Below are 17,710 nucleotides of genomic sequence, written 5' to 3'. Positions count from 1 at the left end.
AGATCCTGAAGCGGCACCTGCCTGTGTCCTAGACGCCGGGGATGACAGCATGAGCACATTGATACTGCATAGGAAGGCTCCCGGACAGACAACAAGATCCCGGTGTGCACTACTGCTGCGGTGTCTGGGTGTCTGCCCGCGGCTCATGGCTGACCTGCGGCGGCCCCCCACACTCAACTAACTCAACTCTGCTATTTTCACTCTCAACTCTGCTATGCAACACTCTCACCTCTGCCATGTAACTCAACTCTGCTATGCAACACTCTCACCTCTGCTATGTCACTCAACTCTGCTATGCAACACTCTCAACTCTGCTATGTCACTCAACTTTGCTATGCAACACTCTCACCTCTGCTATGCAACACGCTCAACTCTGCTATGCAACTCACTCAACTCTGCTATGCAACTCACTCAACTCTGCTATGCAACTCACTCACCTCTACTATGCAACACTCTCAACTCTGCTATATCTTGTGGATATCAGCTCTGCTAAATCATGGATCAATCAGGCATGAGCATTGCATGATGGGAGATGTAGTTTTCTGGCCGGCGCCATGTTGGATGTAGTTCGGCTTTCTAAATAAATTCTCAGGGGGACTTGGTTAGCAAGATCAGCTAGGTCTGGGAGCATTTTATTTTAGCTCTTTAATACCCCTTTAAAGGATTCACAGGGTACATTTGCAGTTTTTGTAGAATAGAAAAGTTCTCAAGCATGAAACATACCAGTGGTTCCCCTCCGGTATGCACAGAATAGGATATAATTAAGAGATTGTGAGTTGGGGAGGGGGTCTGACTGCTAAGGCCCCCCACAAACTCGAAAATGGGGACCCTGAAATCCAAGCTGAATGGAGCTGCAGGCCACAGCTCCATTCTTTCTCTACCGAGCCATAGAAGTCAGCCAAATGAAGCCTTCATCCCTTTTTGCAGCTCCATTCTGCAGGGATTTTTGGGGTGCCTTTTCTCAAGATCACAAGTGGTTAAAGTGTCACTTTAACTTTTGAAATGTCATGGAGACATGCCAAAGGTTTTGATTGATCTGGGTCTGAGTGTTCAGATCCGAACTGATCAGGAGAATGAGTTGGGAACGAGCTGCAGCATGTCCGCTCCCTGCTCTCTGTTAGAAAAAAGAGTCAGGCTCCATAGACTATGAGCCGACTCATAATGTGACATGGAGCTGGGAGAGGACCGCGCTTAGTGCAGTGTTTTTCCACCTTGTTTTCCCAATCGGTACAGGTGTGAACACTCAAACCCAGACCGCCCAAGCTTTTGACATGTCTCTGGAGTATGTAGTCTCCACCACAGTATATAGAAGACCCAGTATATAGGAACCACCCCTGGTAAATAGATGACCCAGTAGATAGGACTCACAGTAGGTATGATGTTCTGTAGAAACTTAGGGTGTCTTATCATCTGCAGTATTTGAGGTGTATAATGAAGTTCTGCAGCAGCTGAGGTGTGTAGTATAATGCTCTGCAGAAGCTGGAATATGTATTATAATGCAGCAAATGAGCATGTGTGATGATCTTCTGCATGGGCTGAGGTGTCTCACAGTTCTTTAGCAGTTTTGATCTGTCAGGGTCTGAGTGTTCACACCCGTACCAATCGGGAGAACGAGCAGGGGGAAGACCGGGCTTCATCGACTTACATAGAAGCAGCCTGACTGATCACATGACACAGAGTGGGGGAGAGGATTGCGCTTAGTGTGGTCTTCTCCCCGCTCATTCTCACAATCAGTACGCGTGTGAACACTCAGACCTGGACCGATCAAATCTTTGAACATGTCTCTATGACATGTCAAACGTTTTTCAAAGCAACAGGTGCACTTTAAGATGTTCTGCAGCAGCTTAGGTGTGTTATGATGTTCTGCAGCAGCTGAGGTGTGTCTTATAGTATTCTGCAGCGGATGAGGTGTGTATTATAAGTTTTTGCAGCAGAGATGTGTTATGGTGTTTTACAGCAGATGAGGTATGTATTATGGTGTTCTGCAGCAGCTGAGGTGTGTATTATAATATTCTCCAGCAGCTGAGATGTGTCAAGATGTTCTGCAGGAGCTGAGGTGTATTATGATGTTCCGCAGCAGCTGAGGTGTGTATTATAATGTTCTGCAGCGGGTGTGGTGTGTATTATGATGTTCTGCAGCAGCTGAGGTGTATATTATAATGTTCTGCAGCGGGTGAGGTGTGTATTATGATGTTCTGCGGCAGCTGAGGTGTATCATGATGTTCTGCAGCAGCTGAAGTGTGTGTTACAATTTTCGGCAGCAGCTGAGATGTGCCATGATGTTCTGCAGCAGCTGAGATGTATTATGATGTTCTGCAGCTGCTGAGGAGTGTATTATAATGGTCTTCAGCAGCTGAGGTGTACTATGATTTTCTGCAGCAGCTGAGGAGTGGATTATAATGGTCTCTAGCAGCTGAGGAGTGTATTATGATGTTGTACAGCAGTTGAGGTGTGTATTATAATGTTCTGCAGCAGCTGAGGTGTGTATTATGATGTTCTGCAGCAGCTGAGGTGTGTATTATAATGATCTCCAGCAGCTGAGAAGTGTATAATGATGTTCTCCAGCAGTTGAGGTGTGTATTATAATGTTCTGCAGTAGCTGAGTTGTATATTATAATATTTTCATTCAGCTGAGGTATAGCGACCTGCAGGCGCAGCTCGGATAACTGTTGAGTAAACTCTGCAGCTGCTGACAAACCTCTTGTTTTTTGTTTTGTTTTTAATTAAATGGGAATGGGGCAGGGGGGGGGGGCATCACACCTTTTTCCCTTTTACCTCTGGCCCTGTGTAAAGTTAAAATTATTCCACATACTAAAAAAACCCTCGAGCTACAAACCCACTGTATATTGTCATCTACAACTTCCTCCCATTGAGCAGATAAACATCCATACATGAAGCTGATGCAAGTACACAAAACCAACACTAGAGGGCAGCAGCCTACAAGCAATCGTAATTTCCAGCTTACATGTAGAGCAGACGGAGTCATCAATGTGAGGGCTTGGCAGTAATAATCACGTGAACTGCCTGGGCCAATTATACTCCACTTCCGGCTAGTTGCTCTGGTTACCAGTGTACACGGAAGAGTTAGCAGCGGAGGAATGAGGTGACTGGAGCCGCAGCTGCTGCAGAACCTCATTTATCACGGTTATGGCTCATTAACAGGAGGGGAAGAGGTAAATGTCTGGACATACAGCGTATTACTCAGGTATACACTAAATAGCATGTGCTGGGTGATGCTGATTTACGAGGTGGACTACAAATCCCAGAAATGAAGGGATTTACAGGATGTATGTAGATAGGAGAGATAAAGCTGCAGCATTTTCCCTCTCTACCCTCAGCCATCAGAGCATGATGGGAGTTGTAGTTCTGCCTCAGTTTTGGAGGCTCAGGCTGGGAGCACTGGTGGACATGGTGTGGCAGCTTTATAATACTGCTTCATGTCAGTGAATGAAAGCATTGTTTATACCCCGGAGATCCTGAGAGGGATCCATGCAGTCAGGTGTGATGAGGATTCAGCATCCGGGTTATCTTCTCATTTAGGGTCCGTTCACACTACGGAAAATAGGCGGAATTTCTCAGCGCACCCCCCTGCCTGCGGAAGCCAATCGGAATCCTGCCCGCTATCTGTTTCAATGGGACGCCTTGCGCGCCTCTCCACTTTCATGTCATTGAAACAGATAGCAGGCGGAGTCCACAGGTGTGGGGTCCACTCGGAATTTCCACCTGTTTTCCATAGTGTGAATGGGCCCTTATTGTCAGCAAGCGGACATGGTGGAATATAAATACAAAGTATATGAGAAAGTTATAGAACCTATGATATAACTATTGGGGTGTGTTCACACATACCGCATTCACAGTGCTGTACTCAGTATAATTACAGTCTATGGCCCTGCATTCTCACAGGGGATTTCCATGCCGCTGCGAGAGTGTACTGACAGCTAGATTTAAAGAAGTCCGGCAAAAATTTCTATTAAAGTATTTTGTTGCCCCCCCCCCCAAAGTTATATAAATCCCCAATATACACTTATTATGGGAAATGCTTATAAATAGAGATGAGCGAACCGGGTTCGAGTCGATCCGAACCTGAATGATCGGCATTTGATTAGCTGGGGCTGCTGAACTTGGATAAAGCTCTAAGGTTGTCTGGAAAACATGGATACAGCCAATGACTATATTCATGATTTCTACATAGCCTTAGGGCTTTATCCAACTTCAGCAGCCACCGCTAATCAAATGCCGAAAGTTCGGGTTCAGATGGACTCGAGCATGCTCGAGGTTCGCTCATCTCTACTTATAAAGTGTTTTTTCCCTGCACTTACTACAGCATCAAGGCTTCACATCCTGGATAAAATGGTGATGTCACGACCCGACTCCCAGAGCTGTGCGGGCTGTGGCTGCTAGAGAGGATGATGGCAGAGGGACACTGATGGACACAAGGCACTGGTGGGACACTGAGCATCCTCCTGCCATCATCCTCTCCAGCAGCCACAGTGCGCACAGCTCTGGTCGGGGTCGTGACATCACCATTTTATCCAGGAAGTGAAGCCTTAATGCAGTAGTAAGTGCAGGGAAGAAAGCACTTTGTGCATTTCCCGTAATTAGTATATATTGGGGATTTGTATAACTTTTGGGGGGAAATACAGTACTTTAATAAGATTTTTGCCAGACTTCTCCTTTAACTAATAAGCTGCCGGGCTGATAAAAATAATTTGCAAATTACCTGCCAGCGCTCCCTTGTCACGCCCCTGTTTCGGTGTTCTGGTCCCCGCTCGCTGACGGTCCGCTCTGCCAATCCGTGCCCTGTCCTGCCGCAGCCAGTGATTGGCTGAGCAGGTGTCAGTGAGGAGACCGAGGAAGGAGCACCGGCAGGTCAGCATTTGCCGCTTATTATTTTTACCAGACCGGCAGCTCATTAGTTAAATCTGGCTGCCATTACACTCTCACAGTGGGAAGGAAATCTGCTGTCAGAATGCAGGGCCTATGGGTGCCTTTACATAGAAAGATTTATCTGACAGATTTTTGAAGCCAAAGGCAGGAACAGACTATGAACAGAGAACAGGTCATAAAGGAAAGACTGAGATTTCTCCTCTTTAAATCCATTCTTGACTTTGGCTTCAAAAATCTGTCAGATAAATCTCTGTGTGTAAAGGCACCCATAGACTATAATTGTACCGAGTATGGCAGCGGATTGCACTGTGAAACTTGCAGCGTTAAATCCAATGCAAATACAGTACGTGTGAATGCATTTATGAAATTGATGCTCCAGTCCTGACAGTTGCAGCGGGTGACTGGCTATGGTTGACAGCCTGGACCTGCCGCAGATGGCACGGGCACAGATTCTGTGTCCGTTCCATCTATGGATGCAACTGTAAGTCCATAGGCAGGAACGCACTGCAAAAATGGACAGTAAATGGATTAAAGGGGTTGTCCAGGCTTAGAAAAACATGGTAACTTTCAGAAACTGCACCACTCTTGTCCTCATGTTGCATGTGGGTTTTGCAGCTAAGTTCCATTAAAGTGAATGGAGCTGAATTGTAATACCACACACAACCTGACGACAGGGGTGGTGCTGTTTTTGCAAGAAATTAGCAGTTTTTTTCTAATGCTGGATAACCCCTTTAAGGGCATTACTCGAGGCGATTATGAGTTGAACAGCCTAATTATTGCCCAATATAAAAAAAAAAAACCTACAAGATCAACCCACAAGCTAGCAATTCCTTATTCGTCATCGATCACTGGGACTGTGCAGTCCTAAAAGTCATTCTTGTGTCTGCTTGAATGATCTCCTATGAGAGAAATGCACCTGACAATGATGTAAGTGAAGGAGCACAATCCAGGGATGATTCACATAAGCCTGGCTGTACAATCATAACTGAGCAGCAGTATATTAGATTGACAGTCATATTGGACAAAGGTCTGCCATTATAGAAGGACCCCTCAGTATGGGTGGGCTGGATTGGTGATGTCCATATGACCTTATAAATCATATGGAAAGTCATAGTGATGCATCCCTATACTACAATATAAATCAGGTACTGATCATGGACGTCCATCTGCAAGTGATTGGAAAGCCTGAAGGATCACAGAGCTGCTATAAAAATCAATAGGTGGTCTGTGCACCATCTCGAGCCTTGTACAAGCTCTGAGTGTAGACGTCACTGACAGTGGTTAACATGGCATGAGGGATGTGACACAGCTTATTAGATCTGGTAGGGTATGTTCACAGATTTACATGGCAGACCTGCAGATTTCTGCTGCAGACTTGTGGTTTTATGCAGTGGATATAGAATTGTGCAGTTTTTGCCTTCATGACCTTCTCCCGTGGTCACAATCAGGCCAGAGGGCTTAGGAGACCATTTTTAACTACACTTTAGCCACTTTCTTTCAGAGACAACACGACTTTTGTCTCCAGTTCAGGTGCGGTTTGCGATTAATCTCCATTCACTTCAACGGAACTGAGCAGCAAAACCCAAGCTGGAGACAAGAGTGGTGCTGTCTCTGGAAGAAAGTGGCCATGTTTTTGTAGCGCTGGATAACCCCTTTAAATAAGGCATTTCTAGCATCTAGTTTGATGGACACGGCTCCTCTTAGCGTTCCCCACAGTCTGCAGGTGGTAGATATAATTCTCACAGATACACCACTCTATATTCGTGTGTATATTACTTGTCAACCACGTGTGCATATAGAATATTTTTCACAGAACCACGTATTAAAAATTAACTTTTATTAAATACTAGAAAATGTACCCGGGTATAAAGTGTCAGTGTGTTAATTAGATTTGTTCTAAGGTGCCCAGGAGGCCAAGCTAAAGGTATTGTTTCATCTGAGTTAATCAGTGGAATTAGTGTATACCTGTAGTGCATAGTTGGAGGGGTTCTGTATACCCACAATGTATAGTTTTTAGGGGTCTCGCATATCTGTAGTGCATAGTTGGGGGGGCTGTATACCTATAGTGTATAGTTGAGGGAGGTCCTGTATACCTGCATTGTACAGTTGGTGAAGGTCCTGTATACCTGTACTGTATAGTTCGGGGGTCCTGTATACCTGTAGTATATAGTTGGTGCTGTATACCTGTAATGTATAGTTGGTGGAGGTCTTGTATACCTGTAGTTTATAGTTTGAGGGTCCTGGATACCTGTAGTGTATAATTGGTGGAGGTCTTGTATACCTGTAGTATATAGTTCGGGGGTCCTGTATACCTGTAGTAAATAGTTTGAGGGTCCTGTAAAACTATAGTATAGAGTTGGTGGAGGTCCTGTATACCTGTAGTGTATAGTTTGGGGTCCTATATACCTGTAGTATATAGCTGGTGGAGTTCATGTGTACCTGTAGTATATTTGGGGTCCTGTATACTTGTAGTATAGAGTTGGTGAAGGTGCTGTATACCTGTATTATAGAGTTGGTGTAGGTCCTGTATACCTGTAGTGTATGGTTTTGAGGTCCTTTATACCTGTAGTGTATAGTTTGGGGTCCTATATACCTGTAGTATATAGTTGGTGGAGTTCCTGTATACCTGTAGTGTATAGTTTTGGGGTCCTGTATACCTGTAGTGTATAGTTTGGGGTCCTGTATACCTGTAGTATATAGTTGGTGGAGGTCCTGTTTACCTGACGTATATAGTTGGTGGAGGTCCTGTATACCTGTAGTATATAGTTTTGGGGTCCTGTATACCTGTAGTGTAAAGTTTGGGGTCCTGTATACCTGTAGTATATAGTTTTGTGGAGGTCCCGTGCACTTGTAGTGTATAGTTTTGGGGTCCTGTGTTATTCAGTCACAGTGTGTCGGTATTGGTCATGTCTGGTGTGGCGGTGTTATCCAGTCACGGTATGGTGGTATTGGTCAGGTCTGATATGATGGTGTTATCCAGTCACAGTATGGTGGTATTGGTCAGGACTGGTGTGGCGGTGTTACCTAGTCACAGTTTGCCGGTATTGGTCAGGTCTGGTATGGCAGTGTTATCCAGTCACAGTATGGCGGTATTGGTCAGGTCTGGTATGACAGTGTTATCCAGTCACAGTATGGCGGTATTGGTCAGGTCTGGTGTGGCAGTGTTATCCAGTCACAGTATGGCGGTATTGGTCAGGTCTGGTATGGAGGTGTTATCCAGTCACAGTATGGCGGTATTGGTCAGGTCTGGTATAGCAGTGTTACCCAGTCACAGTTTGGTATACCTGTTGTGCCCTGTATATACATGTACTGTATAGATGGAGTAGGAGGTCCTGTATATACATGTACTGTATAGATGGAGTAGGGGGTCCTGTATATGTACTGTATAGATGGAGTAGGAGGTCCTGTATATACATGTACTGTATAGATGGAGTAGGGGGCCCTGTATATACATGTACTGTATGGATGGAGTAGGGGGTCCTGTATATACATGTACTGTATAGATGGAATAGGGGGTCCTGTATATACATGTACTGTATAGATGGAGTAGGGGGTCCTGTATATACATGTACTGTATAGATGGAGTAGGGGGTCCTGTATATACATGTACTGTATGGATGGAGTAGGGGGTCCTGTATATACATGTACTGTATAGATGGAGTAGGGGGCCCTGTATACATGTACTGTATAGATGGAGTAGGGGGTCCTGTATATACATGTACTGTATAGATGGAGTAGGGGGCCCTGTATATACATGTACTGTATAGATGGAGTAGGGGGTCCTGTATACATGTACTGTATAGATGGAGTAGGGGATCTACCAGTTATTACTGTGGATGTTGTGAGGCAGCTTCCCTAGCAACCATTGCTCCCTGTGACAATGAAAGCAGTAATCCTATTGGTTGCTAAGGCTCCAACTGCCGTGTCTGCTGCAGCTAATTATATCACCTGTGTTTGCAGTGAGGAGATTTTCCCATTCATCTCTATGGGGCGCCTCTCTTTCCCCTCCCCCTCCCCTCCTGTACATCTGGCGGGGACGGGACCTTCGCAATAACCTTCCCGGGCACCCAATGTATCTGTGTGCCAAATTTGGGGTCAAACGGTTCAGGCGTTTGGAAGTAGAGGACAGACAGACAGAAGGACAGACAGAAGGACAGACAGACAGACAGACTTTGATTTTTATGATATAGATTTAAAAGAGAAAAGAACAAAAATTCCAATACTACAAAAAGGCACATCTAAATAAATGTAATCTCATAGGTATCTCAGATATTATTGGTTTATATATTGTCTCTTGTCTCGACGCGTTTCACCCAGTATTACAAACTGGGATCCTCAGGAGACTTATCAGATCACGGTAAGATAACCGATTAAAATATGGGGTCAGAGTTATAGATACATGTCAGATACAAAATATGGGTCACACCCTTAATTATGACCTCCGATAAAGCACTTGGAGCATCACCAAAACAAAAATAGAATAAATCATAGCCCCATTTGGGACAACTCACGACCCCCACGTGTGTGTGCCAGCAAGGATGGTTCTGGTGGGGGTCGTGAGTTGTCCCAAATGGGGCTATGATTTATTCTATTTCTCCTCTGATGTTTTTGCTTGAGTCACGATCAATGTGTTGACTGTGGGGGATTGTCCTCAGGTCTTATCGGCTAAGGCTGTGAGCTTACATGGGCACTTCATCTGCTATAGTATGATAATCTAAAGAATGATTGTTAGCCCTATCGAGAATATTGTGATATTCAGAGGGGATAGAAAAACATTTTACACCTTTTTGTTTTGGTGATGCTTTATCGGAGGTCATAATTAGGTCATAATTAGGGGTGGCAATTTGGGGTGGTAGATGTAACCCTCATAGTTAGACAATGGCCCAGATGTACTAGAACATTCTATGTAGAGTAGACAGTCTTCAAATGCACCAGATTTATAAATGTGGCGCTGGCTGTTTGATGAATCTGTCACATCTGAACATGTTTTGTGAGCCACAGTGGTGCACCTTATTCCATACACCCTTTCAGACCCGGGAAGTAAATGTGAGCCAGGTTTTGGACAGAATTCCTTCTCCATATAAAGGCCCAAGAAACTGAGATATAGAGTGTTGTTTGTTGTGACTTGGAGGGATCTGAGTGGTCATTGGTATTCATCCTCTTCCTAGACCCTCGGCCACGTTAGGCCCCATGCTCACGTCAGAAATATCAATCCGGATAGATTTATTTTTGGACCTATAGGATTTAATTAGGCACGGACACTATTCAGGATTTTTCCTAAAGGGTATCCATGCTGGAAAATAGGTCATGAAATTATAGCACATACTCTATTTTCATCCGGAATTCGATGCTCAATAGATCCCTATGGGAGCATGCAGAATTCCAGACATTTCAGGGTGCTCATATGGAAACTGGCCAGAATTCTGGATGTGCTTCTAGCCAGGCTAGCGTCAGCACCTGAGCTAGTGCTGCTTTTGGCCTTTTAACTTTATGCTAATCAGGAGCGCATACAGTTAAAAATGGCCCTGTGTTTGACAGGACAAGGAGCCATCTGCTCCCAACCCTGTCAATCACCCTTCTGGCCTGAGGCAATTTCATGCCATAACAGGTTGCTCTCTCCCCCCCCAGGTGACATCACTCATGTGCTCGCAATGTGGAGAGGGAGAAGCCAGAGGAGAGCACTGGTGAGTATGGCTGTTTTTTTCTCTCTTTCTCTCTCTCTCTCGTTTTTAGAGTCAGGAAATACTGATGGTTTCCTGAAGTCACAGACAGTCACGGATACCTTAGCCATCACCACTCCCTCACCAGCATGTGCAGTGTCAGCCATCATGTCTCCACCAAACAGGTCTTCATATCTCTGCATCCTTGACCAATGGGAGAACACGTTGAGAAGATTTTGTTGTCACCACATTGACATTTAACCTCCTGTGATTTTCTTTTGTTGTTTCAGAGGAGACTTCAGCGAACGAGATGACTTTCTACTCATCCAGGGAGGCAGAGTTACAGAAACTGCATGAAGCCATGTAGGTGCATTGTTACATAGCATAGCATTGCATCTGACACCATCGCCCCCGGTGTGTGGAACATGTGACTATTACCGTGCTGCAAACATATGTTGTGACTGCACCAGATCTGTTTTGTGCATGTCTCAGTAGCACATCCACACAGTATAATATCCGGTAAAGTGTCACAGAGTAATGTAAAGCGAGAACGTAATGCAAGCCGGATGGGAAATCTGTGTATAAATAGAAATTTAAAGGAAACTTCAGCTCTGCTAGCAGGAGAGTGGTGATGATTAGTTCCATCACTTCTGTTCCAGGATCCTGATACCGTGTGTACATGAGAGAAAACAGGGAATGATTATATAAACACTGTTTTAAGCGAAAACTCAATGGAAACTGAATATACTGAGCTATACCTAGTGCAGGGACTATGGGAGGGGGGGGCTGTTATGATACAGGGATTTTAAGTGGTTGTCCCACTACTACAAGTAACGGCATGTGATTGGGATATGGTATCATTTATTGATCAGTAAGGATCAGACTGCAGGGACCCTAACAATTAGAATGGAAGGCTTTCGGCCTCATTCACATGGGACATTACAGCTACAAAATAAGTTAAGAAATTGTGTTAAAAAACTACTAGATTAACCGTATTCAGCTTCCCGACCACCACTTGCAGCTGGAAGCATCTTGGAGGGGGCCAGGGAGCTGCGTTGCAGAGTTGGGAATACCTTTGTAACTTGGTGTATTTACCATCACCAGTCCAACGTCACATATTTTTTCATCTTTTTATTAGAATTGTTGAGAAAAATAAACTTTTTGAGGAGATGAAGATGTGCGATGAACAGCAGAAGTCGTGCACTCAGTTATCAGAGGCCGCACATAGCAGGAACCAAGCTCTTCTACTTGTAAGTTTTTACAAAGGTTCTTTCTAATTGCTGGATAAACCTTCATCATTTAGGCTACATTCACACGTCTACAAATTTGAGGACGTTACGAACGGGAAAGGAATTTAAAGGGGTTTTCCAGCGAAAATCTTTTTCTTTCAAATCAATTGGTGTCAGAAAGTTATATAGATTTTTAACTTACTTCTTTTAAAAATAACAAGTCTTCCAGTACTTATCAGCTGCTGTATGTCCTACAGGAAATGTTCTATTTTCAGTCTGACACAGTGCTCTCTGCTGACATCTCTGGCTGAGACAGGAATTGGCCAGAGCAGGAGAGGTTTTCTATGAGGATTTATAGAAAACCGAGACACGGCCAGAGATGTCAGCCGAGAGCACTGTGTCAGACTGAAAATAAAAATAAAACATTTCCTACCGGACATATAGTAGCTAATAAGTAACGGAAGACTTGAGATTTTTTAATAAAAGTAAATTACACATCTATATAACTTTCTCACACCAGTTGATTTGAAAGAAAAAGATTTTCGCTGGACAACCCCTTTAATGGATTCATTCCCAGCCCGGCATGATGTGTCAATATCATGCCGGCAGAGGGGAAACTCTTTGAAACGCAGCAGCACTGTAGTGACAGAGCCGCAGCGATTCAAAGAGTTTCCCTGCTGCCGGCGTGGTATTGACACATCATGTCGGGCGGGTAAAAAATCCATTACATATCTTCCCCTCCCCTAATGTCCGCAAATTTCCGGACGTGTGAATGCCCCCTTAGGCTACACACTACAAGCTATCTAGTCTGATCCTGGAAATATGGCTCATTCACACATCTGTAGTGCGGTCTGCACTACAAATGTGCATCAGTAGCGCTCCACAATTCATGGACCACTACATAAAGGATAGTTATCCCTGACGCAAATGCGGGGTCGCACTAGGACCTGTTCTTTTTTTCTGTGGCAAGAATCATGGCTACATAAAAAAAAATATGGATGTGTGAACAAGGGGCACAAGGAGTAAAGTAACACAGTACTAAGATTTAAAGATTCACAAGTATTGTAAAAAACAGTTTTTCATATAATATTTTCTTTGTTTGTAGGATTTACAGGAAGCAGAAAAGAATTTTAAGAGAAGATCTCAAACCGTCCCTAACCGGACTGTCATGAAGCTTGAGGTTAGTAGTGTTCTCAGATGTTTGTCTGTTTGCTGATGACACAAAAGTGTGCAATAGGGTTGTTTTTCCCAGAGGTGTCGGCAATATGGAAAATGATGTAGCTTTACTAGATATGTGGATTCCAAATCTAAAATAATGCAATTGGGGAGGAGAAATCCTCTATCTGAATATAATATCAGCAGTTCTGGGTTAGCAAAGACCTCAGAATAGAAGGATTATGGGGTAGTGATTTCTGACAGCCTTAAAATGAGTCACAAGTGCAGCCAGAGAGTAGGGAAAGGTAATCGTAGGCTGGGCTGTATAGCTAGAGGTATAACCAGTAGGAGAGGGAGATTGTGTTCCTGCTGTATAGAGCTCTAGTGAGACCTAAAACATATCAGTAAAAAAAAAATGGCAGGCGGGGGCGGGTGAGGAAAAAACAAACAAGTAAACTCGCCTTTCCCCATGCCTCCACTGCGTCGGTTCAGGGTCCCGTCCATCGCCGCCGTTACGGCCCGGTGAAGTGATTGTCTGCTGACCCAGTCAGTGATTGGCTGGGCGGGCAATCACTTAGTTGGGGTCGTGACATTGCTGCAGGACCCTGGCTGATGTGAATGGAACCTGGAAGCGGCGGTACAGAGGCACAAGGAGGGGTGAGTTTACTTGTTTGTTATTTTCTCACCCACCCCTGCCTGCCTGCTGTTTTAATAGTCTTTGGGACTTCTCCTTTAAGGATCTAAATCTGTATAGTCTGGGGGGAAAAAGGGAAAGGGGGAACATAAACAAAACCTTTACATTTTTTAAAGGACTAAATAAGGTTCGGGAGGGAAGTGTTTTTAATAAACTAAATAAATGAGCACAAAAAGGCCCCGTTCACACTGAGCAAGAACGTCGGAATTCTGCAGCGGAGCTCTCCGCCACGGAATCCCGCCGTGCTCAGTGTGCTGCTTTGTGTAAAGGAGAGGGTGCGCAAGCGTCCGCTGCCGTCGCTCTCCGCTCAAAGAAATGACATGTCATTCCTTTGAGCAGAGAGCGGCGGACGCGCACACCCTCTCCTTTACTCAGAGCAGCACACTGAGCACAGCAGGATTCTGTGGTGGAGAGCTCCGCTGCAGAATTCCGACGTTCTTGCTCAGTGTGAACGGGCCTAATAAGACACAGAGGTTAGTTGGTGGAAAGGTCGCAAACAACACAAGAAAATATTACTTTACTGAAAGAGTAGTAGATGCTTGGAAAAAAACTTCCAGCAGATGTGGTTGGTAAATCTACAATAACAGAATGTAAACCTGCCTGGGATAAACATAAATCTATCCTAAGATAATAAGAAAGAAAATACTAAAGGGGCAGACTAGATGGACCCAGTGGTCTTTTTTATTTATATATTCACTGCAGAGTCGAAACTCGGATGGAAAGCCAAGTATTCCCTTATAGTTGAGATCACTATTCACTTCTGATGTACAACCTGACAAAATTGTAGCTAGGTGCAATTTTAAAGGAGTACTCCAGCCCTTTAAAAATTTTAATGTAGTGCTGGGGCAGAATATAATAAACACTGTTTATTATATCAGATTCCACAGTTCATTTTCCAAAGAGTCTGTGAGGAATGAAAAGTGGAATCTGATTGGTCGCTAGGGGCAACTGAGCCAGTTTCACTTTACACCATGTTTGATAAATCTCCCCCTGTATTCTTACTTGACCCCGCTCCCCAGGTGTCCTCTTGTGGCATCTTCAAATACCCCGCTGCCACTTCTGAGACTGACTAGTACTGGCATTGACAGCCATGTAGCCAATCACTGGCAGCAGTGCTGAGTGGCCTGTCACTGCTCAGATGAGTCAGTCTCAGGTGGCGGTGGGAGCATTTAGCAGACGACCTGAAGATGCTGCAGGAGGACCCCAGATGTGCGTGGTGAAGTAAGAATAGAATCTTTATTATGTTCTATGCAAAGGCAGCAATATATATATATATATATATATATATATACACAGTGGTACCTTGGTTTAAGAGTAACTTGGTTTAAGAGCGTTTTGGTTTAAGAGCTCACAGTTTTTCAAAATTATGACTTGGTTTAAGAGCATTGCTTTGGTTTAAGAGCTCCCTGTACTGGGTGGGAGCGCGAGTGGAGGAGGGACATGGTCTGCATAACGGGGTCTACAGCACTGTACTCTGACTCAGAAAGACTCCCTCACCTTCCAAATCATAGCAGATCCACATCAGGCTGGGGCTTACATTAGGGGACAGGACTGTGGAGGTAATCTCTCCATAGCTGTAACCCCTCTCTCCCCAGACAGTGCTGCATGTATGTGCCCGCATCTTCCCTGCTAATTTCTTCATGCTCCCTGCAGTCTCTGTCAGCCCTTGTGTTTCCCATCCTCTCCATTACTGTACAGTAACTTATAATAGCACATATTCTGATGTTTCTGAATGTTTGTTTCATCTATTTTACATGTTATTCAGAATAATAAATCATTATTTTTGGGGTGTGCAACCAATTGTTTGAATATCAATGATTTCTTATGGGAAAATTTGCTTTGGTTTAAGAGTGGATTTGGATTACAAGCATGGTCCCGGAACGAATTATGCTTGTAATCCAAGGCACCACTGTATATATATATATACACACGAATGAACGGCTTGAATACCACTTTATACCATTTGCATTAAATCATACAACTGATTGCACACCAGCAGCTGCATTCTAGCTCAGACATTATATTCCTTTGTGTAGTAGAAATTCTGCTGACTATACATAAATGTAGATAAATGTTCTCCGACATTCAGATGTGTATAGAGTCAACTGTCCTGGATGTTTGCTGTTGGGGAGGCAGTTGTTGGCCATGCACAGTTTCAGTATGCTCATTATTATTTTTCTCTAGAAAGTATTGCTTGGCAGTGGCAGCAAATGAGTACACTGGCTGATCTATAAACACTATAGGGGAGCTGATCTATGAACACTATGGGGGAGTTGGGGAGAGCAGTTGTTAGACGACAATTCTAAATGTATGGCCATGGCTGATAACAGTAAAGGGCTTCACAAATGATTCATCGTCACATTTATTCTTTTCAACTCAGTGGGTAGTGAAACTAATACAGGGCAGGTCCTCCAGAAATAGAGAAGACCCTCTTTGCAGCTGTTTTCCACTCTGGTCAAGAGTATTGTTGAGTGGACTTGCCGTACTGTTAAGGTTCGGCAACGTTCTCTGTCAGATCTCTTCCCATTTGACTCCCAGTGGCTAGAGAAGTTGGATGCCGCCCTAATGAGTCCTGTAAAACATGGATACAGACTATGGCTGTCTTTGTGCCCCTAGGGCAGCATCCAACTTCTCCAGCTGCCGGGAGTCCAATGCCAAGAGTTCAGGTTCGGAGAACGTTGCCGAACCCGAACAGTTCAGCAAGTCTACTCAACACTAGACATGAGGAACCTGGGCAGACTTTTCTAATATGGTATACAACAATGAGTTTTCTAAACTGGGCAACCACTTTAGTCTATTTTGGTAGATTAGTTTAAAGGCAAGTCTCAGCAAACATTGTGACAGTAGATTTTCAATGTATTTCAGAGGCGCTATTGGAAATCTGTGGAACAAGAACTTCCCAAATGGGAGCAGTTTCTACTTGGGAAATCTCAGTTGCCCTTTGGTATGAAGCATAAGCAGCAGAAGCTGAAACATTCCCAGACGATGGTGACGCCAAAGAGAAAAGACCTGCCTCCGTCTGGCTACAATTCAAATACTTTTCCTAGATAAAGTCAGGTGTTTGTGGAGCCCTCTTGGTTCCCATAGTTCCTATGCCTGACTGCTTGGAAGCTGTATGGCCAGTCAATGGTTCAGAATCTGAGTAATATCCGCATTGCATTGGCTGATTTATGGATTTTCAATATCAGGTGAAACTACTGTGTACATTTGTGTGGAACGACATGCTAGGACCACTTGCCTTAAAATATATGAACTAAGCTTTTTTGTTGTTGTTTGCTAATTTTTTAAAGAAAATACAAAGATGTGTGTGCACATAGAAGGCATGTGACTTGGACCTTGAAGCCAAACTGGGATCTTACAGTAGGTTTCATACATTATACATATGGCAGTCACCCCACTGATTCACACCACAATTGTGCTTTCCGCAGCATGTACACGTTAGCAACCTGTCAAAATGGCATGCTGACTTTATGGTTGGGCATTGGTGGCATTTACTCCAGCCATATAGCCAGCTAGTGATCCCTTTCTGATCATTTTCTGAATGTATACAAGTCTGTAGTCTGACTCAGAAGCGCTGTGTTTGGTTTGCACTAGACACTTTATTGAGAAATAGGATACTTAGAATTTCAATGCATTGACAGTCTTTGATCATGACCATTATACTACATCATCAGCCGTCGGCCGTGCATCGCTAGGTGTAATACCAGCCACTGATGATTTTAGGTCAGCACCAAATTAGCCGATGATCATTATTATTGACTTATCATTGTCTTTATTACACAGAGCAATAATTTGCTGAATGTGCCTGATTCAGCAGATTATCGTTCCATGTAATAGGGCCTTTACAGTGCTTTTTTTGTTATCGTAGCAGCTTGAGAGTCAGTCTGCTGGTGCTGAGCTGCAGCAGCATCTCCTCCCTCCCCCTCCCTCTGGACTTGCTTTGACTTATAGGCTTACAGAGCCTATCAGTCCTGTAGGGCAGGGTAGGGGAGGCAGGATGGTGAAGATCAGCTCCACTGCTTTGACTCTTCACCTTCTAACAAACCAGAATGCATTGTTACAGGGTTAATTTTATCCCCCTAGAA

The 17,710-nt window shown here is 44.1% G+C and overlaps 1 protein-coding gene across 4 annotated transcripts; it reads left to right on the top strand.

The window, feature by feature from the left end:
- Positions 1-3,061: 3,061 nt before the first annotated feature.
- CEP15 (centrosomal protein 15) lies at positions 3,062-16,887 on the top strand. 4 transcript variants are annotated; one of them, XM_069968788.1, is made up of 6 exons: positions 3,062-3,173; positions 10,516-10,571; positions 10,838-10,910; positions 11,686-11,797; positions 12,882-12,956; positions 16,491-16,887. In XM_069968788.1, exons 3-6 carry the CDS (start codon positions 10,858-10,860, stop codon positions 16,674-16,676), a joined length of 426 nt encoding a protein of 141 aa, XP_069824889.1. In that variant the 5' UTR covers positions 3,062-3,173; positions 10,516-10,571; positions 10,838-10,857; the 3' UTR covers positions 16,677-16,887. The 4 variants fall into 4 exon arrangements, with proteins under 4 accessions (XP_069824889.1, XP_069824890.1, XP_069824892.1 ...); XM_069968789.1 differs by having other exon boundaries at positions 3,062-3,205; XM_069968790.1 differs by lacking the exon at positions 3,062-3,173 and adding an exon at positions 8,965-9,244.
- Positions 16,888-17,710: the final 823 nt, after the last annotated feature.

The sequence above is a fragment of the Dendropsophus ebraccatus genome, chromosome 4 (genome assembly GCF_027789765.1).
Source record: "Dendropsophus ebraccatus isolate aDenEbr1 chromosome 4, aDenEbr1.pat, whole genome shotgun sequence".
Taxonomy (NCBI): Eukaryota; Metazoa; Chordata; class Amphibia; order Anura; family Hylidae; genus Dendropsophus; species Dendropsophus ebraccatus.
The sequence above is the reverse complement of the archived record's forward strand: the minus strand, read 5'-3'. Positions and strand labels throughout refer to the sequence as shown.